Source organism: Nerophis ophidion, linkage group LG28, assembly GCF_033978795.1.
Source record: "Nerophis ophidion isolate RoL-2023_Sa linkage group LG28, RoL_Noph_v1.0, whole genome shotgun sequence".
In the NCBI taxonomy this organism is placed as follows: domain Eukaryota; kingdom Metazoa; phylum Chordata; class Actinopteri; order Syngnathiformes; family Syngnathidae; genus Nerophis; species Nerophis ophidion.
The window spans coordinates 11,795,164-11,822,089 of record NC_084638.1 but is presented as its reverse complement, the minus strand read 5'-3'; the positions used below and the strand labels follow the sequence as shown (position 1 = coordinate 11,822,089).

At 39.6% G+C, this 26,926-nt stretch overlaps 1 protein-coding gene across 3 annotated transcripts in view; it reads right to left on the bottom strand.

The window, feature by feature from the left end:
* Positions 1–932: 932 nt before the first annotated feature.
* LOC133545615 (CTD small phosphatase-like protein) overlaps positions 933–26,926 on the bottom strand; it is a 55,720-nt gene continuing 29,726 nt past the window's right edge. For all 3 annotated transcript variants that reach the window (XM_061891368.1, XM_061891366.1, XM_061891367.1), the window contains 5 exons: positions 23,069–23,170; positions 16,587–16,643; positions 12,859–12,951; positions 9,030–9,215; positions 933–4,551 (listed from right to left, as the gene is read on the bottom strand). In XM_061891368.1, coding sequence (XP_061747352.1) covers positions 4,426–4,551; positions 9,030–9,215; positions 12,859–12,951; positions 16,587–16,643; positions 23,069–23,170 — 564 coding nt within the window. In that variant the 3' untranslated portion in view covers positions 933–4,425. The remainder of the gene's footprint in view (positions 4,552–9,029; positions 9,216–12,858; positions 12,952–16,586; positions 16,644–23,068; positions 23,171–26,926) is intronic.

Genomic DNA, 26,926 nt, shown 5'->3' with positions numbered 1-26,926 from the left:
CGAATTTAAAAAAAATGAGAATTGATTCTGAATCGCAAAACGTGAGAATCGCGATTCGTATTCGAATTGATTTTCCCCCACACCCCTAATACATATATATATATGTAGATATACATATATATGTACTGTATAGATACATATATATATATGTATATCTACATATATATGTATATATGCGGTGTATATACGATCCCTCGGGAAGAGCTGGACAAAGTGTTTGGGAGGAGGAAAGTTTGGGCTTCCCTGCTTAGGCTGCTGCCCCCGTGACCCGACCTCAGATAAGCGGAAGAAGATGGATGCATATATGTATATATACATACATATGTATGTATACATATATACACATTTATATATATACACATATATATATACACATACACACACACATATATATATACACATATATACACATTTATATATACATATACATATACACACACACACATATATATATATATATATATATATACACACACATATATATATATATATATATATATATACACACATTTATATATATACATATATACACATATATATACACATATATACATACACATATACACATATATACATACACATATATATGTATATATACATGTATATATACACATATATACATGTACATATACACATATATACATGTACATATACACGTATATATACACATATATACATGTACATATACACATATATACATGTACATATACACATATATACATGTATATATAGATATATACATCTACATATATATATAAATATATACATGTATATGTACATATATGTGTATATATACATGTACATATATATGTATATGAACTTAGAACAGTCACACATGCAAGGTTGCGGTGGGAAGAAAAAAAAGGAAACCAATCCTGGCAAGAAATGTAATTTTAAAGTCGACACATGAAAAAAAACGGTTAATGCAAACATTGTTTCAACGAAGCCTTTTATTACGGAAGGAAAAAGACAAAAAAAAAAAAAAAGATGCCCGGGTAGACAACACAAACTCAACAAGAACTGAAAAGTGTTTGAACAAAGTGACTTTTTGACCACGCCTGGGAGGACGAAATGTCTGAAGTGTTTTAGAAGGTTGGTGTTAAATGAATCCTCTGAACAAGAAAGATCAAACCTGACTGAGAATCCTCACCACAGGCAAGAGAGATGTAAAAAAAAAAAAAAAAAAAGAAGAAGAAAAAGATGAAAGTCCTCAACACAAATACTGACAATAAAAAGGTCTGTAGAAAAATATCCCAACGACCATTGTGAGGTTGAGACGTCTTCTTATAAAAGGACACATCAACACGACACCATCACTTAACACGCAAACGCTTCAAATTCCTGAAGGAGCAGCAGACGTTATTTCCCCGTCTGGGAAACAAACGATGCGGAGAAGAAAATAAGAGTCATGTTTTCGGGCACTTGCACACACTCAGTCCATCATTTCCACAGTACAGTGCTACCTGTGTTCCTTTTTTTTTTATATCAAGTGCGACTGCAAAATAAGCCAGCATGGGGCCAACCAAAGTTGTGAGTACCAGCACTTTGATTAAAAAAAAACGGTGAGAAGGAATATTTAAATCAAGATAGAAATTTCTGATGCATCGTATTTTCCGGACTATGAGCCACACCCGTGACATTTTAGAAAAATACAAATATTTGTCATATATTAGCCGCACCAGACTATAAGATATATAGTTATTTACACAGAAATTATTTGTAAATGCTTATTAAGCGGTGCCTGTAACAAGGCAGTAAAACGGCCGACCAAACAAAACAAAAGTCATGGTCACAGACCCAATAGCTGCGGGAGCTAGCTCTCCAATCAGCTAAACAGACTCAATAACTCCACGGCGATATTTTGGCGAATTTACTGAGAAATTTGCGAAACCGAAACAACAACAAAAAAAATACCTTTTTAAGTTTATACTGGCTCACTTAGAAACATGTTAGCATATTAGCTATCGCTAACGACACTCACATGATTACATAACGATAGCACGTACAAATACGCGTGAAAACAGTTCAACAGTCATCACACATGGGACGGCTTAGTGAGTATGAATAGTTTTAGATATATTATAAAACGTACAAATGTTACTCCGAGTAATGAATGAAGAATCCGAACGAGGCGAAGACAGAACAGCACTTGTACTTCCGGTTTAAGGTATTAAACAGAAGCAGTTGCAGTTCCCTTTTCAAACCACAGGGTTCAAAGCGTAGGAAAAAAAAAAAAATAGCTGCTTTTAGTCCGGTATTTTCATTCTAACGTGGCAGATGCCAATTTTGAAAGTAGATGATTGTTCATGAAATGTTTGGTAAAGTCTGTTTGCTACTAGTCTTACATTGTAGTTTAGCACAGCCAGCTCATATATAACAAGCTATTTTAAAAAATAAAAAACATATCTAAAACAGTTTCAACTCCACGGCGACGTTTTAGCGAATTTACTGAGGAATTTGTGAAACCGAAACTAAAAAAAAAAAAATCTCTTTTTCCTAGCATATTAGCTAATGCTAACGACGCTAGCGTGATTACATTACGATAGCACGTACAAATATGCGTGAAAACCGGCCTATAGACATCACACATGGGACGGTTTAGTGAGTATGAATAGTTTTAGTTATATAATAAAACGTACAAATGTTACTCCGAGCAATGAACGAGTAGAAACGCTATGGACGATTAGAAGACAGGACAGCACTTGTAATTTACTGAGGAATTTGTGAAACCGAAACAAAAAAGAATCTATTTTTTCCTAACATATTAGCTAATGCTAACGACGCTAGCGTGATTACATTACGATAGCACGTACAAATATGCGTGAAAACCGACCTATGGACATCACACATGGGACGGTTTAATGAGTATGAATAGTTTTAGTTATATTGTAAAACGTACAAATGTTACTCGGAGTAACGAACAAAGAATCTGTACGAGTAGACGCCATTTGGGACTAGAAGACGGAGCAGCGCTTGTACTTCCGGTTCAAGGTATTAAACAAAAGCAGTTGCAGTTCGCTTTTCAAGCCACAGGGTTCAAAGCGTAGGAAAAAAAAAAAAAAGCTGCTACAAATATGCATGAAAACACCCCTACAGACATCACACATGGGACGGTTTAGTGAGTATGAATAGTTTTAGTTATATTGTAAAACGTACAAATGTTACTCGGACTAACGAACGAAGAATCTGTACGAGTAGTTCCGCTATGGACGGCTAGAAGACGGAACGGCACTTGTACTTCCGGTTGAAAACTGTAAATGCAAGCGCATTTAGCCAACTCAACGAAAAGATAGTGCCATAGCACAAACAATAACTTTTCAGTGTTTGATTCTTTTTAAATATATGAACTTACAAGCATCATGAAACAATAAATGAGCCGATTTATTAAAAATTAGCGGCTTATAGTCCGGAACTTACGCCATTCCCCACACTTTTGTGCGTCTATAAAAAAAAACAAAAACTACAATGATCTATCAAGATGTGTTTTAGTTCACCTAAAATGGACAAATATTTCTGAAGATTTTTTCCCCCTTTTTTGAGAAACCGAGGTACCACCGTAGTCCACATGGGCGGAACCCTGCCCTGGGTCTACACGGTAAGGCAGGTTCTGCAGCCGGTACTAAACTTTTGAACGGAACAGATTTTGCAAAGTGCTCGACACACACACACACACACGCACGCAGACACACACACACGTAACCAAAGAAGAAGAAGAAGAATCTTATTGCCATGGCAACAATTGGCTCCTTTCAAACAGGCACTAAAGGTGACCAGCAGTTCCAGGGGGGAAGGTAAACATCACACACACACCACAGGAAGAAGAAGTCATGAGAACAGACAAAACATGGCACTCTTTTGCAAAAAAAAAAAAAACGTGCACGTTTCGCTTCACCAACAACAACAACAAAAAAAAAAAATAAAAAAAAATGCTGATGTTGCAAAAGCCGAGAAAGTGGAGAACTTGGCAACTAACAGAACCCAAATGGCACAAGGAAGCAGGAAGTGATGTCACGGCAGGGAAACAAAACAGAGGAGACGTTTGAGGGTTGAAAAAAAAAAAAAAGAAGAAGAAGGTTTTTCCGTGTCCGCTTGAAAAAGACGTCCCCGTAGAAACAAGACACACACAAGGCACTTCGTTCGGTAAGAAAAAGTCCTTCCAGCGCCACAAACTTCCTGCATAGCAACTCTCGTTCATCTTCTCAGGAATAAAAACAAAAAGTTCCTTTTTTTTTTTTTTTTTTTTTTGGTTTGAAGCGCTTCAGCGAATAATAAAACTTTGTTGGTTTTGAAAATAAAGACCAGAGTTTTTTGTTTTTCTTCCACCTCTTAGTGTCACTGTCAACACGTACCTTTGACCTCGGTCTGACACACCAGTTCTTGGGAGAGAGTGGGGAGTGGGGGGGGCGGAGCCTCGGGCGGGTCCTGCTACCTGCTCCTCAGATTCTGCAGGACTCCGTAGACCTCCTCCTCTTTGCTGAGACCCTCGAAGAACGGCAGCAGGTCCAGGAGCTCGTTGTCGTTCATGTCGTCGAACCAGGACTGGACCGGGACCTGAAGGGGTGGAGGGTCAAATATGTGAACCGGGTCGGGTCCCAACAAACCTTAACAACCTTGCCTACGCCCTTTCTCACAGCAAAGGGAATGTGTCAGCTCTCCCGTGTTCTAATAATAAATTGAGTCATCAAACAAAAAACGTAAATCCCGGACTATAAGCTGCTACTTTGTTCCCCTCACGCTTTGAACCCCGCGGTTTATAAAACGGTGCAACTCTTTGTTTGCTGCTAAACTTGTACATGACTTTGGATGCTCAAATCAAAAATGCTAATGCTAATTAGCATTTAAGTCCCATCTTAAAACTAATTCGTATACTCTAGCCTTTAAATAGACCCCCTTCTTAGACTAGTTGATTTGCCGTTTCTTTTCTTTTTTCCTCTGCCCCCCTCTCCCTTGTGGAGGGGGGACAGAGGTGGATGAAGTGCTGGCTGTCCAGAGTCGGGACCCAAGGTGGACCGCTCGCCTGTGCATCGTTTGGGGACATCTCTGCGCTGCTGAACAGTCTCCGATCGGGATGGTCTCCTGCTGGCCCCACTATGGACTGGATTCTCACTATTATGCTAGATCCTCTATGGACTGGACTCTCACACTATTATGCTAGATCCATTATGTTAGATCCACTATGGACTGGACTCTCACTGTTATGTTATATCCACTAATGACCGGACTCTCACACTATTATGTTAGATCCACTATGAACTGGACTTTCACAATATTATGTTAGATCCACTATGGACCGGACTCTCACACTATTATGTTAGATCCACTATATACTGGACTCTCACTATTATGTTAGATCCACTATGGACTGGACTTTCACAATATTATGTTAGATCCACTATGGACTGGACTCTCACTATTATGTTAAATCCACTATGGACTGGACTCTCACTATTACAGTATGTTAGATCCACTATGGACCGGACTCTCACACTATTATGTTGGATCCACTATGGACTGGACTCTCACTATTACAGTATGTTAGATCCACTATGGACTGGACTCTCACTATTATGTTAGATCCACTATGGACTGGACTATCACACTATTATGTTAGATCCACTATGGACTGGACTCTCACTATTATGTTAGATCCAATATGGACTGGACTCTCACTGGCATAGCTCGGTTGGTAGAGTGGCCGTGTCAGCAACTTGAGGGTTGCAGGTTCGATTCCCGCTTGTGCCATCCTAGTTACTGCCGTTGTGTCCTTGGGCAAGACACTTTACCCACCTGCTCCCAGTGCCACCCACACTGGTTTAAATGTAACTTAGATATTGGGTGTCACTATGTAAAGCGCTTTGAGTCACTTGAGAAAAGCGCTATATAAATATAATTCACTTCACTATTATGTTAGATCCATTATGGACTGGGCCCTCACTATTTTGTTAGATTCACTATGGACTGGACTCTCACTATTACAGTATGTTAGATCCACTATGGACTGGACTCTCACTATTATGTTGGAGCCAATATGGACTGGACTCTCACTATTGTGTTAGATCCACTATGGACTGGACTCTCACTATTATGTTAGATCCACTATGGACTGGACTCTCACACTATTATGTTAGATCCACTATGGACTGGACTCTCACAATTATGTTAGATCCACTATGGACTGGATTCTCACTATTATGTTGGATCCACTATGAACTGGACTCTCACTATTATGTTAGATCCACTATGGACTGGACTCTCACTATTATGTTAGATCCACTATGGACTGGACTCTCACTATTATGTTAGATCCACTATGGACTGGACTCTTACTATTATGCTAGATCCACTATGGACTGGACTGTCACACTATTATGTTAGATCCACTATGGACTGGACTCACACTAATAAGTTAGATCCATTATGGACTGGACTGTCACTATTATGTTAGATCCACTATGGACTGGACTCTCACTGTTATGTTAGATCCACTATGGACTGGACTCTCACTATTATGTTAGATCCACTATGGACTGGACTCTCACTATTATGTTGGATCCACTATGGACTGGACTCTCACTATTATGTTAGATCCAATATGGACTGGACTCTCACTATTATGTTAGATCCACTATGGACTGGACTCTCACTATTATGTTAGATCCACTATGGACTGGACTCTCACTATTATGTTAGATCCACTATGGACTGGCTCTTACTATTATGCTAGATCCACTATGGACTGGACTGTCACACTATTATGTTAGATCCACTATGGACTGGACTCACACTAATAAGTTAGATCCCCTATGGACTGGACTGTCACTATTATGTTAGATCCACTATGGACTGGACTCTCACTGTTATGTTAGATCCACTATGGACTGGACTCTCACTATTATGTTAGATCCACTATGGACTGGACTCTCACTATTATGTTAGATCCACTATGGACTGGACTCTCACTATTATGTTAGATCCAATATGGACTGGACTCTCACTATTATGTTAGATCCACTATGGACTGGACTCTCACTATTATGTTAGATCCACTATGGACTTGACTCTCACTATTATGTTAGATCCACTATGGACTGGACTCTCACACTATTATGTTAGTTCCACTATGGACTGGACTCTCACTATTATGTTAGATCCACTATGGACTGGACTCTCACTATTATGTTAGATCCACTGTGGACTGGACTCTCACTATTATGTTAGATCCACTATGGACTGGACTCTCACTATTATGTTAGATCCACTATGGACTGGACTCTCACTATTATGTTAGATCCACTATGGACTGGACTCTCACTATCATGTTAGGTCCACTATGAACTGGACTCTTACTATTATGTTAAATCCACTATGGACTGGATTCTCACAATATTCTGCTAGAAACACTATGGACTAGATTCTTACTATCATGTTATATCCACTATGGACTGGACTCCCACTGTTATGTTAGATCCACTATGGACTGGACTCTCACTATTTTGTTAGATCCACTATGAACTGGACTCTCACTACTATGTTAGATCCAATATGGACTGGACTCTTACAATTATGTTAGATCCACTATGGACTGGACTCTCACTATTATGTTAGATCTACTATGGACTGGATTCTCTCACTATTATGTTAGATCCACTATGGACTGGACTCTCACTATTATGTTAGATCCACTATTGACTGGACTCTCACTATTATGTTAGATCCACTATGGACTGGACTCTCACTATTATGTTACATCCACTATGGACTGGACTCTCACTATTATGTTAAATCCACTATGAACTGGACTCTCACTATTATGTTAAATCCACTATGGACTGGACTCTCACTGCTATGTTAGATCCAATATGGACTGGACTCTCTTTTATGTTAGATCCCCTATGGACTGGACTATCACACTATTATGTTAGATCCACTATGGACTGGACTCTCACACTATTACGCTAGATCCACAATAGACTGGACTCACACTATTATGTTAGATCCACTATGGACTGGACTCTCACAATTATGTTAGATCCACTATGGACTAGATTCTCACTATTTTGTTAGATCCACTATGAACTGGACTCTCACTGCTATGTTGGATCCAATAAAGACTGGACTCTTACTATTATGTTAGATCCACTATGGACCAGACTCTCTCACTATTATGTTAGATCCACTATGGACTGGACTGTCACTATTATGTTAGAGCCACTATGGACTGGACTCTCACACTATTATGTTAGATCCACTATGGACTGGACTCACTAATAAGTTAGATCCACTATGGACCGGACTGTCACACTATTATGCTAGATCCACTATGGACTGGACTTTCACAAAATTATGTTAGATCCAGTATGGACTGGACTTTCACAAAATTATGTTAGATCCAGTATGGACTGGACTCTCACTATTATGTTAGATCCACTATGGACTGGACTCTCACTATTATGTTAGATCCACTACGGACTGGACTCTCACTATTATGTTAGATCCACTATGGACTGGACTCTCACTATTATGTTAGATCCACTATGGACTGGACTCTCACTATTATGTTAGATCCACTACGGACTGGACTCTCACTATTATGTTAGATCCACTATGGACTGGACTCTCACTATTATGTTAGATCCACTATGGACTGGACTCTCACTATTATGTTAGATCCACTATGGACTGGATTCTCACTATTATGTTAGATCCACTATGGACTGGACTAAGTCTAACAAGGATGCGTCAAGAAGGCAGCATAGGTTTTGGCCTGGACCTCAGATCCAAATGACAAGGACTTAAGAAGTTGAAAGATGTTTCAAACATTGAAGTGGTGGAACCGAGATTTATTGTCCTGTGACAATAAAAAAAATATATTTAGTTATGCACAGCTGCAGCTGAGAAGTGCTGGCCACAAATTGCAGCCTGCAGATTTATTTTTAAAGGTTGTTTTTTTTAGCCCGAACCATGAAGTCATAGTTCAGACAAAAAAGCGCAACCTCGAAGGCGGAAGGCAAAAAAATAAAACGACTCACGGCATTTTCCGGGTGAAAAATGTAGGAGGCGGGCGAGTTGTCCACGATGATGACGTTGCCGAGCTCTCGGCCCAGCCGGCTCAGGTCCTTGACGTAGTTCCCTCGGTGGAACACGCAGGACTCTCGGAAGAGTCGGGCTCGGAACACGCCCCACTGGTCCAGCAGGTCTGCCACGGGGTCTGCGTACTGGCCCAGCCACAGGGGAACATGGCGTTAGAACACAAATGTTAGCTCCGGTCCTGGTGGAAAGTTTACATAAAGTCATGGCTGTCTTGACTTTCCAATCATTTCTACAACTCTTATTTTTTTGTGATAGAGTGATTGGAGCACATACTTGGTCATAAAAAACATTCATGAAGTTTGCTTCTTTTATGAATTTATTATGGCTCTACTGAAAATGTGACTTGGTCAAAAGCAGGGGTCTCAAACTCAATTTACCCGAGGGCCACTGGATGCAGAGTCTAGGCCGCAAGGAAAGATTTCTTTAAAAAATGTTGCATACTCCTCAGCATGTCTAGTTCTATAATGACGTTTCAACTTGCAACTTTCTCAGTGCAAATAAGACAAAGAAACATTGCATCTCTCGCTTTTCAAGGAAAGTACCAGGATAGCGAGAGCAAAAAAAAAAGTGAGGGCTCCCGGAGCGTTATCCGAGGTCATATGGAACAGTGTTTTTCAACCTTTTCGGAGCCGAGGCACATTTTCTTCACTGAAAAAATCCCAAGGCACACCATCAGCAGAAAAAAAAAAAAAAAAAATTAAACTCACCTGGGGATAGGTTGATTGGCAACACTAAATTGGCCCTAGTGTGTGAATGTGAGTGTGAATGTTGTCTGTCTATCTGTGTTGGCCCTGCGATGAGGTGGAGACTTGTCCAGGGTGTACCCCGCCTTCCGCCCGATTGTAGCTGAGATAGGCGCCAGCACCCCCCGCGACCCCGAAAGGGAATAAGCGGTAGAAAATGGATGAACTCAGCACCCGATATTGACAGTAAAAAGTCGTTCTCGCAATTGTTGGATAGAAATTCTAATAATAACCAACCATGCATCACTATAGCTCGTCTCAAAGTAGGTGTACTATTTAGTTGTTTATAATAATGATAATAATAATGGATTTGATTTTTATCGCGCTTTTCTATTATTAGATACTCAAAGCGCTCAAAGAGAAGTGGGACTCATTCATTCACACCTGGTGGTGGTAAGCTACATCAGTAGCCACAGCTGCTCTGGGGTAGACTGACGGAAGCGTGGCTGCCAGTTTGCGCCTACGGCCCCTCCGACCACCACCGATCATTAATTCATCATTCATTCACCAGTGTGAGCGGCACCGGGGGCAAAGGGTGAAGTGTCCTGCCCAAGGACACAACAGCAGCAATTTTGGATGTCAATAGGTGGGAAGCGAACCTGCAACCCTCAGGTTTCTGGCAGAGCCGCTCTACCCACTACGCCATGCCGCCGTTTATTGTCTTGTCACGTCATGTAGAGATGTGCTTTGTGGACGCCATCTGCTCCACGCGCTGTAAGTCTTTGCTGCCGTCCAGCATTCTGTTTGTTTACTTTACAGCCAGTTCTGTTTGAGATTCGTTTTGCATAGCCATCCCTATGCCTTTTGTTTATTTTTGGTTTAAGCTTTAGATACCTTTTTACCTGCACCCTGCCTCCCGCTGTCATCTGCATATTGTGATCATGACGAATCCTGTTCCTGGGGTCTACATAGCCTACCTACTGATGTGGAAGTTGACAGCACAGACAATATGTACTGGTTTGCAATATTTTTAACCCAATTAGGTGAAATTACATCATTTCCCACGGCACACCTGACAATATCTCACGGTACACTAGTGTGCCGCGGCACAGTGGTTGAAAAACACTGATATAGAAATATATGTAGTGTTCATCGTATGAGGTAATGCAAATTAAACAATAGAAAAAAAACTAACGGTTTGAATTGGTCCAGGTTATCGGGGACTGTTATTACTGACGGACAGGTGTCGCGGTGTGACTGCAGCCAGGCATGTAAGAAAACATCGTCTCCGTGGCAACTTGTCTGACGCTTTCACTCATTTGGCGCTTTTCCACTAATGCAGGGGTAGGCAACACAGAACGTTGAAAAGTGCCATTTTGGACCCAAATACTAAAAATTGTCTCTGTCTGGAGCCAAAAGAGTATTAGCGCTGGGGTCCAGTGCACCACAGATATGTATTGTCGCTCGGTCCTTCGGCGGAGTGCTCCGGAAGCTACCGGGCTTCTCGGGAGGGAGCGAGAGAGAGAGACACACACACAGTGACAGAGAGAGCTCAAGAGAGGGAGAGAGAGAGAGCTAGGGGGGGAGGAAGAGCGTGTGCGGGTCTAGTGGAAAAGCAGCAAAAAGTTTTTCTGCTCGCATCATGCAAGTGACGTCAAAGTTCGGCCCTCGAAAGCCACATACCACACCGCGATTGGTAGATTCCTTCAGCTCCGCACACAACGCTGTCAAGCGGCATTCATTTAAAACTTGCGGGGCCGCACTAACAATACACTTTCATATATTCAGGTGGGGGCCGCATGTCTGAGACCCCTGGTCAAAAGTATACATACAGCAAAGTTAATATTTGCTTACTGTCCCTTGGCAAGTTTCACTGCAATAAGGCGGTTTTGGTTGAATTTTTGACCACTCCTCTTGACAAAATTGGTGCAGTTCAGCTAAATGTGTTGGTTTTCTGACATGGACTTGTTTCTTCAGCATTGTCCACACCTTTAATGTAATTTGAAACAAAAATGGAGTTGTTTGGCCACAACACCCAGCAATATGTTTGGAGGAGAAAAGGTGTGGCCTTTAATCCAAGGATCAGCATGCCTACCGTCAAGCATGGTGGTGGTAATATTATGCTCTGGGCCTGTTTTGCTGCCAATGGAACTGGTGGTTTAAATGGGTCAATAAAAAAGGAGGATTACCTCCAAATTCTTCAGGACAAGCTAAAATCATCAGCCCGGAGGTTGGGTCTTGGGCGCAACAGGACAGTGACCCCAAACACGTGTCAAAAGTGGTAAAGGAATGGCTAATTCCAAGCTACAATGAAGGTTTTAGAATGGCCTTCCCAAAGTCCTGACTTGAACGTGTGGACAATGCTGAAGAAACAAGTCCATGTAAGAAAAACAACAATTAAGCTGAACTGCCCCAAATTTGTCAAGAGTGTGTCGACCGATTTCACTCATGGAGGATCGGAATAGCCCTAATTTTCGGACCAACTAGGAAAACTGGATGATAACGTTCCACGGCACAGTGGTTGGGAGTCACTGAGCTAGAGGATTGCAAAGTCTGCCTTTGGTCTACTCTAGAGGGGAGGTCTCAGGATATCTAGAGTCTCACGTATGTTCTTACTGATACTTACCCTCACAAATGGCAAAAAGGGCGCAAAAAAAGAAGCAGAGTAAATATGAAGGCGAAAAGAACAAAGCAGAACATGAACCTTAAAACCTCTAAAGCCCTTAGTGGCCACATGCGTGGACAGCACCTTTTAGCTTGTTTCCAAAATGGTGTACACTACTGAATTGGGGTCTTATGGCCACTTATGTGGACACTTATACTGCCATTTGGTGGTGTCGGAAGAGTGTAACATACAATGGTATTTGGGGGGAAAAAAGTGTGAAAATAAGAATTAGCATGTAACTAAACATGAAGTACACATTTGTGTACTTATGGACTAAGTACATCATATCAAAAGACGATTCTTAGTTTTTATTCTAATTAGGGTCCAATAAGCCCAAATAGCAAAGAGAAATAAAATAAAGCATGTAAACAAACAGCTTGGGCCTTAAGAGGTTAAAAGATAAGGGCAGCCTCAACGCACCTTTGCAAGACTGGCGGTGAAGAGCACACACTCAAACAGCTCGCCCATCTTTTGAAGGAACTCGTCCACGTGGGGTCGTTTTAGAACATACACCTGCATGGCACATGGAGAACAGCGTTAGCGTCGCTTTTAAAGAGCGTTCGACCGCTCGTAGCACGGCGATGTGGTGTTTGGGGATGGGTACCGAACCCGGTAATTTCTTGGCACCAACCGAATACTGCCGGTTCTACCGAATCCAACGATGCCATGTTTCGGCACCTGGGCTGCACGTGACATTAATGAGTACAATGCTTACAGTATTAACACTTTGTGGGGCGCAACAGACAGCAAAGTCTGAACTGAACGACACACAATAAATTATACACAACTGCGATTGCAATTTCGTGTCATACCAGCAAATTATTCTCAGAAATGTGATATATATATATCAGAAACAAGATATAGTATATCAGGGCTCAAATGTATCAATCAATCAATCAATCAATGTTTACTTATATAGCCCTAAATCACTAGTGTCTCAAAGGGCTGCACAAACCACCACGACATCCTCGGTAGGCCCACATAAGGGCAAGGAAAACTCACACCCAGTGGGACATTGGTGACAATAATGACCCAGTGGGACGTCGGTGACAATGATGACTATGAGAACCTTAGAGAGGAGGAAAGCAATGGATGTCGAGCGGATCTAATGGATGTCGAGCGGATCTAACAGGATACTGTGAAAGTTCAATCCACAATGGATACAACACAGTCGCGAGAGTCCAGTCCAAACCACAGCAAGTTCCGTGAACGCCCTCGTCTTTCGCCGAAAAGCCCAAAAATGTGACCAGCATTTGCAGCAAGAACATGCCGTGACTGCCATTGACTTTTTACTTATTAATGGACTCGGGATGTATGATCATTTGCGATAAAATTCCCGACGGTTAGTAATACCATCAATTTTTTTGGGATTACCAAAAAAAACTTCATTTATTCATGCATTTTCGGCAACACGAAGCCACTAGCGCTGTTTGGTTTGATAACCATGGCGGACAAGCTACGCGGTCTTACTTAATGGACGACTGGTTTTTCCCTTGGCCTCAGTCTGGCCCCTGGTTTAGACCCCATTGTTCACCTGTATCTCACCTTTTTTGTAAGGGGCGCCAGAAGTAGGCAAATCCTGTTCGGTCTCCCTGTATTGTTTGTCTGATCTTGAATGGGATTGTGCTGAAAATTTTTATTTTCCCCTCTGGGATTAATAAAGTATTTCTGATTCTGATTAATGGATCAATACAGCATCCCCATATAAATGTACATAACTTAAAAAAAATTATAATAATTACCCAAAAAAAAACCTCCATCAATCAACATTTTAAAATAGAGGTAAAGGCATCATGTAATGACAAAAAGCTGACCAGTTGATATTAGAGAATGAAAAAAAACCTAATATTTGTCTTCAGATATATGGACAATGTATTCTATAGCCTTTTTTTATTAGACATTACAAATGACATGATGGCATTATGTTCACTAATCTTAATTATTACTTTGGCCATAATTGGCAGGACTAGACTTTGCACATGAACACTATTTTTATCTATATGGACAAAAAGTGCAGTTACGTCTTATGGCCATCATGTGCCATCTTTCAAAATGATTTTATACATATATATATATATATATATATATATATATATATATATATATATATATAAATATATATATATATATATATATATATATATATAAATATATATACATATATATATATATATATATACATATATACATATATATATACATATATAAATATATATATACATATCTATATACATATATAAATATATATATACATATCTATATACATATATACACATATTTATATACATATATATACACACATATTTATATAAATATATATACACATTTATATACATATATATACACACATAGATATATATATATACACATACATATATACATACTATCCAAAGACATGCACCTGGGGATAGGTTGATTGGCAACAGTAAATTGGCCCTAGTGTGTGAATGTGAGTGTGAGTGCTGTCTGTCTATCTGTGTTGGCCCCTGCGATGAGGTGGCGACTTGTCCAGAGTGTACCCCGCCTTCCGCCCGATTGTAGCTGAGATAGGCACCAGCGTCCCCCGCGACCCCAAAGGGAATAAGCGGTAGAAATGGATGGATATATACATACATATCTACACATATATATATACATACATATATATACATACATACATACATAAATATACATACACACACACACATCAATATATATATACACACACACACACAAATATACATACACACACACACACACACATAATTATACATACACACACACACACACATACACATAATTATACATACACACACACACATAATTATACATACACACACACACACATAAATATACATACACACACACACACACACACACATACATACACACACACACACACAAATATACACACACACATAAATATACACACACACACATACATAAATATACACACACACACACACACACATATACATAAATATACATACACACACACACATATACATAAATATACACACACACACACATATACATAAATATACACACACACACACACACAAATACATAAATATACATACACACACACACACAAATACATAAATATACATACACACACATATACATAAATATACATACACACACACACACATAAATATACATACATACACACACACACACAAATATACGTACACACACATATTCATACATAAATATACATACATACATACACACACACACACACATACACAAATATACACACACACACATAAATATACATACACATTCACACATATACATACACAGACACATATACATAAATATACACACACACACATATACATAAATATACATACACACACACACACATATACATAAATATACATACACACACACACAAATATACATACACACACACACATATTCATACATAAATATACATACATACATACACACACACACATATTCATACATAAATATACATACATACATACACACACACACATATTCATACATAAATATACATACACACACATACACATATACATACATAAATATACACACACACACACACACACACACACACACACACACACACGTATATATATATATATATATATATATATATATATATATATATATATATGTATATATATATATATGTATATATATATATATATATATATATACATATATACATATATATATATATATATATATATATATATATCCCCTGACTCAAAACAATGCTTGCCTTGGTATCTTTCTAACTAAAATATGAGCCCTACTTTGAGGCCTGGTATAGTTATAAACAGCTCATTTTTAAATGTCGATTTGTTATGAAAAAAAAAAAATATATATATTTCTTAACACACACAAAAGTACTGGTATTGATTTTCAGGTACTGCTTCCAATGTGAACGGTACCCATCCCCAATGATGTTTGGTCCAAGAAAAGTACACACAATCACTTACAGTTTGAGCCGTCATCCTTTTTGAATGCGAGGCTGCCACCCAGTGCAAGTAATCATGAATAGGCCAACCAGGATAAACACAGCCTATCCTGGATTACTTGAATCGGATAACAACCATTCCTTCTGAATCTCCTCACGGGCGTAAATGAAGCGCTCCTGTCTCAAAGTCAGACAACTTCGGTGTGAAAGTTGTTACCTGATGAACTGTGCCGTCAATCTCCACCGGAACAATGAAGTCTGCATTACTGATGGGCTGTGAGAAACAAAAACGGCAGCATATTAGTCCCAAATGTTTATACAAGTACCAAAGTTGACCAGCAGAGGTCCCGCACAAATACCACAACTCAAAAGTGATTGGGTTGTTCCCCTGCACAAAAAAAAAAAATAGTTCCCTTTAGTGCCTCTCTAGTAATCTAATCTTAACGTTTCCTCAAGCAGTGCTAAAGGACCAATTAGGGTAAAAAAATGCAAGATAGAAACATCAGTATCTTCCTGGTGTACTTATGAAGTCAGCATTGTAATGTTTCTAAAGCACATCCATCCTCCTGCTGCTCTCCCAGCTGTTCACACAGTCAGCAAATTGATTTAACACAACTTTAACTAGAAAGAAAGGCAAATTATGCTCTGGCGAACACCTACACAGTGTGTTCCTTGTAGGGAAAATGCACTTGGGAGATCTTAAGTGATATTTTAGGGAATACAATCCTTTCTTTCAGCAGACAAATTGGATTTCAGCAGGAATGTTTTCAGTGGGGAACACGGTGCCTTTCTAACAGAATGTATCGGCTCGCTGTCTGCACTCAAACATACACGCATACATATATATACAAACCCCGTTTCCATACGAGTTGGGAAATGGTGTTAGATGTAAATATAAACGGAATACAATGATTTGCGAATCATTTTCAACCCAGATTCAGTTGAATATGCTACAAAGACAACATATCTGATGTTCAAATTAATACACTTTTTTATTTTTTGCAAATAATCATTAACTTTAGAATTTGATGCCAGCAACATGTGACACAGAAGTTGGGAAAGGTGGCAATAAATACTGATAAAGTTGAGGAATGCTCATCAAACACTTATTTGGAACATCCCACAGGTGTGCAGGCTTATTGGGAACAGGTGGGTGCCATGATTGGGTATAAAAACAGCTTCCCAAAAAATGCTCAGTCTTTCACAAGAAAGACACCCCTTTGTCCACAACTGCATGATCAAATAGTCAAAACAGTTTAAGAACAACGTTTCTCAAAGTGTATTTGCAAGAAATTTAGGGATGTCAACATTTACGGTCCATAATATCATCAAAAGGTTCAGAGAATCTGGAGAAATCACTCCACGTAAGCGGAGTCAGATGGTAATGTATCAAAAGCCGACATCAATCTCTAAAGGATATCACCACATGGGCTCAGGAAGACTTCGGAAAACCACTGTCACTAAATACAGTTTGTCGCTACATCTGTAAGTGCAAGTTAAAGCTCTACTATGCAAAGCGAAAGCCATTTATCAACAACATCCAGAAATGCCGCCGGCTTTTCTGGGCCCGAGATCATCTAAGATGGACTGATGCTAAGTGAAAAAGTGTTCTGACGAGTCCACATTTCAAATTGTTTTTGGAAATATTCGACATCGTGTCATCTGGACCAAAGGAGAAGCGAACCATCCAGACTGTTATCGACACAAAGTTGAAAAGCCAGCATCTGTGATGGTATGGGGGTGCATTAGTGCCCAAGGCATGGGTAACTTACACATCTGTGAAGGCACCATTAATGCTGAAAGGTACATACAGGTTTTGGAACAACATATGTTGCAATCCTAACAACGTTATCATGCACGCCCCTGCTTATTTCAGCAAGACAATGCCAAGCCACATTCAGCACGTGTTACAACAGCGTGGCTTCGTAAAAAAAGAGTGCGGGTACTTTCCTGGCCCGCCTGCAATCCAGACCTGTCTCCCATGGAAAATGTGTGAAGCGTAAAATACGACAGTGGAGACCCCGGACTGTTGAAGGACTGAAGCTCTACATAAAACAAGAATGGGAAAGAATTCCACTTTCAAAGCTTCAACAATTAGTTTCCTCAGTTCCCAAACGTTTATTGAGTGTTGTTAAAAGAAAAGGTGATGTAACACAGTGGTGAACATGCCCTTTCCCAACTACTTTGGCATGTGTTGCAGCCATGAAATTCTAAGTTAATTATTATTTGCAAAAAAAAAATAAAGTTTATGAGTTTGAACTTCAAATATGTTGTCTTTGTAGTGCATTCAACTGAATATGGGTTGAAAAGGATTTGCAAATCATTGTATTGCGTTTATATTTACATCTAAAAAAAATTCCCAACTCATATGGAAACTGGGTTTGTAGTATGAAAGTAAGAATAGTTTGAATGTTGGAATGGTTTGAATGTTGAAGAGTTTAGATTACCAGGAAAAACGGAATTTGGTTTGGAACATGGGAAAGTGTTAGCTGGTTGAGTGGAATGTGTTGAAGGTTGAATCGGTTGAAAAATGTGCGTTGAAAACAGTTTAAAAAATGTACAATATATTTTGAATGGGGATAATGTCCCTGAAAACTGGGAATTCTTTGAAATTCGGGAAAATGTTGAAGGAGAGCACACAATTTTGAACCGGCTGAATATTTTCTAAGTTGGAACAGTTTGAATCGGATGAAAAATGTGGGAATTGTGGAACTTTGAAAAATCTCCCATTCTTTTCAATGGGATTTTTTAGGGAAATGTTAAAAAACGTGAATGGTCTGAATGAGTTGAAATGGTTGGTGTTGGAATTTTCAAATCGGTCCAGAAATGTTAAAGTACTAACATTTTTAATTGACCAATGGTATTAGAATTCCAGGAATTAAGGGAAAACCGGGAATTTTTCCCATTCAAAAAACAACTTAGTTTTTTGTCCTGTTTAAGAGGAATGTTTGGACGGTGGAAAGGTTGAAGTGGGTTGAAAAATGTGTCCAAACTTTTTTCCACCGAGGGCCGCACACGGAAAAATTAAAGCATGCGCGGGCCATTTTGATATTTTTTATTTTCAAACCATAGCAAAATGTACGGATTTTTTAATTTATTTTACCCTTAAGGGTCCCGGGGACCATAAAGGGTCTCAGTCATTAAAATGTTAAAAATAAGTCAAATTATTTATTTTTTTATTTAACGCCGACAATAAATCTCTATATCAACTTCAAGTTGATATAAAGTAATAAAAAAAAGTTTTATGGCTTTTCTGTCAAAAACTACTTTTTTTTTTTTTTTTAATAGTAAAACTGAAATATGCAGTATTTAGTAATTAAAGCCCTAGACCAGGGGTAGGGAACCTATGGCTCGCGAGCCAGATGTGGCTCTTCCAATGACTGCATCTGGCTCTCGGATAAATCTGAGCTGACATTGCTTAACATGATAAGTAATGAATAATTCCACTTGTATTCACATTGTTAAAAATAACGTTCAAAATATAAAACATTCTCATGCATTTTTAATCCATCCATCCGTTTTCTACCGCACCTGTTCAAGAAGTTGCGTTAAAGGTAAGAAGTTATTTATTTATTATTGGTTAGTGTTGGGCTTGCCCTCCTGGGGGTTCTTAAGACCACCAAACACCGACATGAGAGCCTGTTTCAGGGTTACAATATTGTTTTATTTTTCAATAAGTCTCTCAGTTGCTTTCCAGCAATTGTCTTTTTCTCTTTTGTTCTCGCTCGCGCTCTGGCTCCAGCCCCAACCCCGTCTCTCCTCCTGGCTGCTGCTTATACCAGAGCGACAGATGATTAGATAACAAGGCCCAAGTGGGCCATCTACACACCTGTCGCTGATTTCAAGGCCGATCCTGGCAACACCTCGCTTCGCTGCAGGCCACGCCCCCTCCACAGTTAACTTCAGAATAACAATGTTATTACAAAGAATAAGATACCTATTATACTCTAGAAAGGTTGGTCTTACTTAAAAATGCACACGTTTAGTTGTATTCAGTGTCAAAAAAATATTATATGGCTCTTAAGTAAATACATTTTAAAATATTTGGCTTCTTGGCTCTTTCAGTCAAAAAGGTTCCCAAACCCTGTCCTAAAAGATGAATAATGCAGGACACCATTGATTTTAATTACGTTATATTTTTTGAGTTATAACAGTGAAAAGATAAATTAAACACCAATAAATATACTCTGGATCCAAAGGGTGCCCCACTCATAAAGTGATACATTTTAATTTGGTTTTTTATTAGACGGAATAGCTCGGTTGGTAGAGTGGCCGTTCCAGCAACTTGAGAGTTGCAGGTTCGATTCCCGCTTGTGCCATCCGTGTTACTGCCGGTGTGTCCTTGGGCAAGACACTTTACCCACCTGCTCCCAGTGCCACCCACACTGGTTTAAATGTAACTTAGATATTGGGTGTCACTATGTAAAGTGCTTTGAGTCACTTGAGAAAAGCGCTATATAAATATAATTCACTTTTTCTTCTACTTTCAACACATAAGTTACAGGATCAAAACCTATCGATTTTACGTTTGAACTATTAGTTTGTTTTATGCTCTTTTGCCAAAGAAAACATTGATGTTTTTATATGGCAACCACACAATATGTGCAATATTTACAACACAAAACATTTTAAAGTGAAATACTTGAAGTCATTGGAGCCTTGAAAATAATTAATTATAACATGGATTTTTGCCCTTTTTTTTTTTTTGGTCCTCTGTGTTTTTTATACACTTTGATTTCTATTTTACTGTTTTGATTGATTTTACCCTTTGAAATAGTTTTTAATCATATTTGTTTTTGTATAATTTTTTTTAATTAGTTTTATATTTATTTATTTTTTGTTTTTATTCAATCATTGGTGGAGCATAATATATATATATATATATATATATTTTTTTTACAATTGTTTTTAACAAGGCTGTGCAGCACTTTGGAAACGTTATTGTTTAAATGTGCTATATAAATAAAGTGGATTGGATTGGATTTTTTTTTTTGGAGCAATGGCAAAAAAAAGAAAAATAAAGGAATATAAAAGAAAGAAAAAAAACAGCCTGCATGGCAGCTTTGTGTCAACATTTCAATTTTTTCAACATTTTCCCTTTTTTTTAAGTGTTCTTTTTTATTTTTGCAACAGCATTTCCAGAATTTGTGGCGGGCCGGTAAACAATTAGTTGCGGGCCGCACTTCGGACACCCCTGCCGTATTGCTTTTGTGAAGTGAATTATATTTATATAGCGCTTTTTCTCTAGTGACTCAAAGCACTTTACATAGTGAAACCCAATATCTAAGTTACATTCAAACCAGTGTGGGTGGCACTGGGAGCAGGTGGGTAAAGTGTCTCGCCCAAGGACCCAACGGCAGTGACTAGGATGGCGGAAGCGGGAATCGAACCTGCAACACTCAAGTTGCTGGCACGGCCACTCTACCAACCAAGCTAAACCGACCCGGTTTTGCACTGTCTTGTTTAGCTCATTCATTGATTATGTTCTTTGTTTTTGTTTTTTTGCTTTATGCTTTTTAACCCTTCTATTATGTTGAGGGTCAATTTGACCCATTTCAGTTTTTGTTTTTATCAAAGTACTGGTTATCCTTTCTTTTTCTTGCTGAAATTTGGTGACTTTTCCTCATCTAGGGTCATGAACTGGTGTGTAAAATCTGGACACTTTGTTGAGTAGCGGAATGTCTTGCAGAGTTTGTATACAAAGATGATGCTTTAATGTGGGTAAATAGCCAAAATAAACAAGTCTCTATGATTTACTTTTTACTTTGATGTACAATTGTTTGAATTTTGATTGCCTCTGAGACCCAGAGCCAGGTGTGTGAAGAGAAGGAACTTTCTCAAACTTGTCCTTGTCACTGTTCTCATGTCATCTCTTTGACAAACTCACCACAAATGAGCTCCAGAAGGATGACATCTGAGGAGACATGGACAAGTGTGAGAAAGTTCCCTCTCTTCACACACCTGGCTCAGGGTCTCAGAGACAATCGAAATACAAACAATTGTACATCAAAGTAAAAAGTACATCAATCAATTAATCAATCAATCAATGTTTATTTATATAGCCCCAAATCACAAATGTCTCAAAGGACTGCACAAATCATTACAACTACAACATCCTCCGAAGAACCCACAAAAGGGCAAGGAAAACTCACACCCAGTGGGCAGGGAGAATTCACATCCAGTGGGACGCCAGTGACAATGCTGACTATGAGAAAACCTTGGAGAGGAACTCAGATGTACATCAAGGAGACATGTTTAGTTTGGGATTTGAACAGCTATTTACCCACATTAAAGCGCCTGGGTCAAAATGACTCGCAACATCATCTTTGTATACAAACTCTGCACAAACATTCCACTACACGACAAAGTGTCCAGATTTACACACCAGTTCATGACCCTAGATGAGGAAAAGTCACCAGATTTCAGCAAGAAAAAGAAGGGATAACACAAAAACTGAAATGGGTCAAATTGACCCTTAACATAATACAATTGGAATAAAAAAATGTATTGTATGTCACTTTTCTAAATGTTTATACAACCTTAAATAAAATTGTTATCGGTCTAACCTGTTTTCTTGACTGTTTTGAGTGCATTTACACAGTACGGGTCAAAAGGACCCGCAACATAATCAATGTCATTTTTTCCAACATAATACAAGCACTTTACAGGTTTTGTGAGGGTTTTCTTCTAAAACCTTACCTTGAATGAGCTGTGCACGAGTGTCTCGTCCAGGTCGATCACCACGCACTTTTTACCGTAGTCCGATATTTTCATCTCTGGCAGAAGGTACTTGGCTGGCGGCTGCGTGGAAGACAGGCGGGACAAAGTCAGATGTACGGCGAGCGGGGGAGAGGGGGGAGGAGCAGATGCAAGACGGGCAGAAGAAATACACCTTGCATCCACAGTTTAGTATGCACCCATGACCGGAAAGAAATGCCTTCGTTTGAGCGTGTGTGTGACATGATGCGACCATCCTGTTAACGACAGCTACTCAGAGGAGGCGATCCCCTCAAATCTTTAGATCTCATGAGATTGAAGGAATCTCAAACATTCTGTGATCGTGTTTTGGTGAGGGGGGGAAAAAAGGCCATGCAGAGATTAGCTGATGTCGAGGAATCGTTGGCTAAATTGGGCGAGCGGGAAAGCAATTATGAACAAGTTTCAAGGGATTGTTCGGATGCACATGTGCGCTGATGAGAGCCCCGAGCCACTTGATGACCTTAAAGAGGACCTATGATGAATTTTGTCTTTTCTGACTTATAAATGAAAGTTAAAGTACCCGTGATTGTCGCACGCACACAAGGTGTGGCAGATATTTATCTGCATTTGACCCAACATCCTTGATAACCCCCAGGGAGATGAGGGGAGCATTCATTCATTCATTTTCCGAGGTCCGGTCACGGGCAGCAGCCTAAGCAGAGAAGCCCCAACTTTTTCTCAAGTGACTCAAAGCGCTTTACATAGTGAAACCCAATATCGAAGTAACATTTAAGCCAGTGTGGGTGGCACTGGAAGCAGGTGGGTAAAGTGTCTTGCCCAAGCACACAACGGCCGGAAGCTGGGATTAAAGGGAAAATTTTCACAATTTCAAAAGGGTTAAAAACAATAAAAATCAGTTCCCAGTGGCTTGTTGTATTTTTTAAATTTTTTTTTTTTAATTTTACCGGTCTCAGAATATCCCTAAATAAAGCTTTAAAGTGCCTTATTTTCCGCTCTCTGCGAAGAAACTGGCCATTTCCCTGTGACAGTGCTGCCAATGTAAACAAACAATGGGAATAGCACAGCAAGATATAGCGACATGAGCTCGGATTCAAACTCGGATTTCAGCGATTTAAGCGATTCAACAGATTACGCATGTATTGAAACAGATGGTTGGAGTATGAAAGCATTGAAGAAGAAACTGAAGCTATTGAGCGAATAGCTATTGACGCTATTCATAGCCATAGCATGGCCGAATAGCTGCGTTAGCATCGCCGGTAAAATGTGCGGACCAAACGATCAGGACTTTCGCATCTCGTGACACTGGAGCAACTTAAATCCATCGATTGGTAAGTGTTTGTTTCGCATTAAATGTGGGTGGAAGGAAACGTAATATAGTTGCAAATGCATCTACAGGTTATCCATACATCTCTGTGCCATTTCTGCTTTAGCACCGCCGGTAAATAGCATGTTAGCATCGATTAGCATAGCATGTTAGCATCGATTAGCTGGCAGTCAACATCAACAAAACTCACCTTTGTCATTTCGTTGACTATCGTTGCAAATGCATCTGCAGGTTATCCATACATCTGTGTGCCATGTCTGCCTTAGCATCACCGGTCAAATGTGGAGACACTCTGGCACATTCAACGGGGGTCTGGCGGCAGACACTTTTGCATCTTCGGGCCAGTGGTGCAACTTGAATCCCTCCCTGTTAGTGTTGTTTCACCCTCCGACAACACACCGACGAGGCATGATGTCTCCAAGGTTCCAGAAAATAGTCAAAAAAACGGAAAATAACAGAGCTGAGACCCGGTGTTTGTAACGTGTTGAAAATGAAAATGGTGGGTGTGTTACCTCGGCGACGTCACATTCTGACGTCATCGCCTCCAGCGTGATAAACAGAAAGGCGTTTAATTCGCCAAAATTCACCCATTTAGAGTTCGTAAATCGATTAAAAAAATATATGGTCTTTTTTCTGCACCATCAAGGTATATATTGACGCTTACATAGGTCTGGTGATAATGTTCCCCTTTAAGTTGATGGCAAAGCCACTCTACCAACCAAGATATACCGCCCCTAAACATAGTCTTCCCAAAGTGTCCTGGGTCTTCCCCTTGGCCTCCTGCCTGTCGGACGTTTCCCTAAACACGTTCGGGTGGCATCCTGAGCAGATGCCCGAACCCCCTCATCTGGCTTTTCTTGATGTCGAGGATCAGCGGCTTTACTCGGAGTTCCTCCCGGATGGCAGAGCTTTTCACCCTATCTCTACGAAAGAGACCCGCCACCCGGCGGAGGAGGCTCATTTTGGTCGCTTGTACCCGTTCACAATGCTGGGTGTTGTTTACATACAGAGACAGAGGCAGAACGGAGCGGAGCAGCTTGTTAAGACTTTAGCATAGGTGGTTACTTAACATGTTTGTGTGGAAACCCCCGTACCGAAACGGTTCAATACCATTACACGTACCGTTAAACCCCAAGCATCTACATCAGGGGTGTCAAACTCACTTCAGCTCAGGGGCCGCATGGAGGAAAATCTAATCCGACGCGGGCCTGACTAGTAAAATCATGGCATAATAATATAAAAATAAAGACAATTTCCCCCCCCCCAAAAAATGTTGTCCTACTTTGGCCAAACATAGCACAAGCACATTTTGAAAATGTACACATTACAAAGAAATATTCTTGGCAAAATACTTCAAAGGACTTCCTAAATTGGTGCACTTTCAAAACACTGAGAAGAACACAATGAACTTATACTTTGTCTCAGTGTATCTACATAGCCATTAAAGTTAAAGCACTTCCTTTTTAGCATTCTCATGTGGGAAGGTTACCATTAAAAATGTTTGGGAAAAGCAACCGAGAGTTTCCTTAAACTGCCGCATTGGTGACACCTGCAACTGCCACAACACATTCCTTTACCATCATTCAACTATTACAATTTTAACCATAATAGCCAAATTAAAGGTAACAACAACAAACTTAACAAATGTGAACATGATAGGTTTAAGCATAAAATAAAATGGAACAAACAAATGTAGAAACACATTTTTACAATGGAGCTCAGGGTGCACATTGTGCCGTACACAAATTGCTAGTGCTGCACGGAATTCTAACTACAAAGATGATGGTCGTATTGACTTAAGTCTTTGCATCTTACAGTTTGTTTTTTGTATCGGTTGAGTGGATAATTTTCAATCAAAGAAGGTATTGTCCGTCACTACAGCATTAGTCCGCCGCCTGCCACAGCAGGAACAGCTGATTTATTTTACCTGCGCTGATCGGAGTAGCGGTAGCCAATCCAGAGGGCGCTTAAAGTCAGCTGACGTCATCTTTAAACAGTTTGATGTGTGACATGGGTTAGACTGGAATTGGTATTGCAACAACTAGTGGACGCATTTAGAACAGCAGTTTCTTTCATTAAAGGGGAACATTATGTAAGACCTATGTAAGCGTCAATATATACCTTGATGTTGCAGAAAAAAGACCATATATTTTTTTAACCGATTTCCGAACTCTAAATGGGTGAACTTTGGCGAATTCAACGCCTTTCTGTTGGAAGAAGGGTGTAACAACACGATCAGGGACGGATTCAAGTTGATTTACGTTGAATGTGCATCGATTAGCACGGCATGCTAATCGATGCTAACATGCAATTTAGGCTAACTGTGTGTACATATTGCAGCATTATGCCTCATTTGTAGCTATATTTACATCCAGCCTTTCCCTCCATCCACATTTAATGCCAAACAAACACTTAGAAATCGACGGATTTAAGTTGCTCCAGTGTCAAGAGATGCAAAAGTCCCCTGTTTGGTTTTTACCGAGGATGCTACGACAGAGATGGCAAGAATGTCT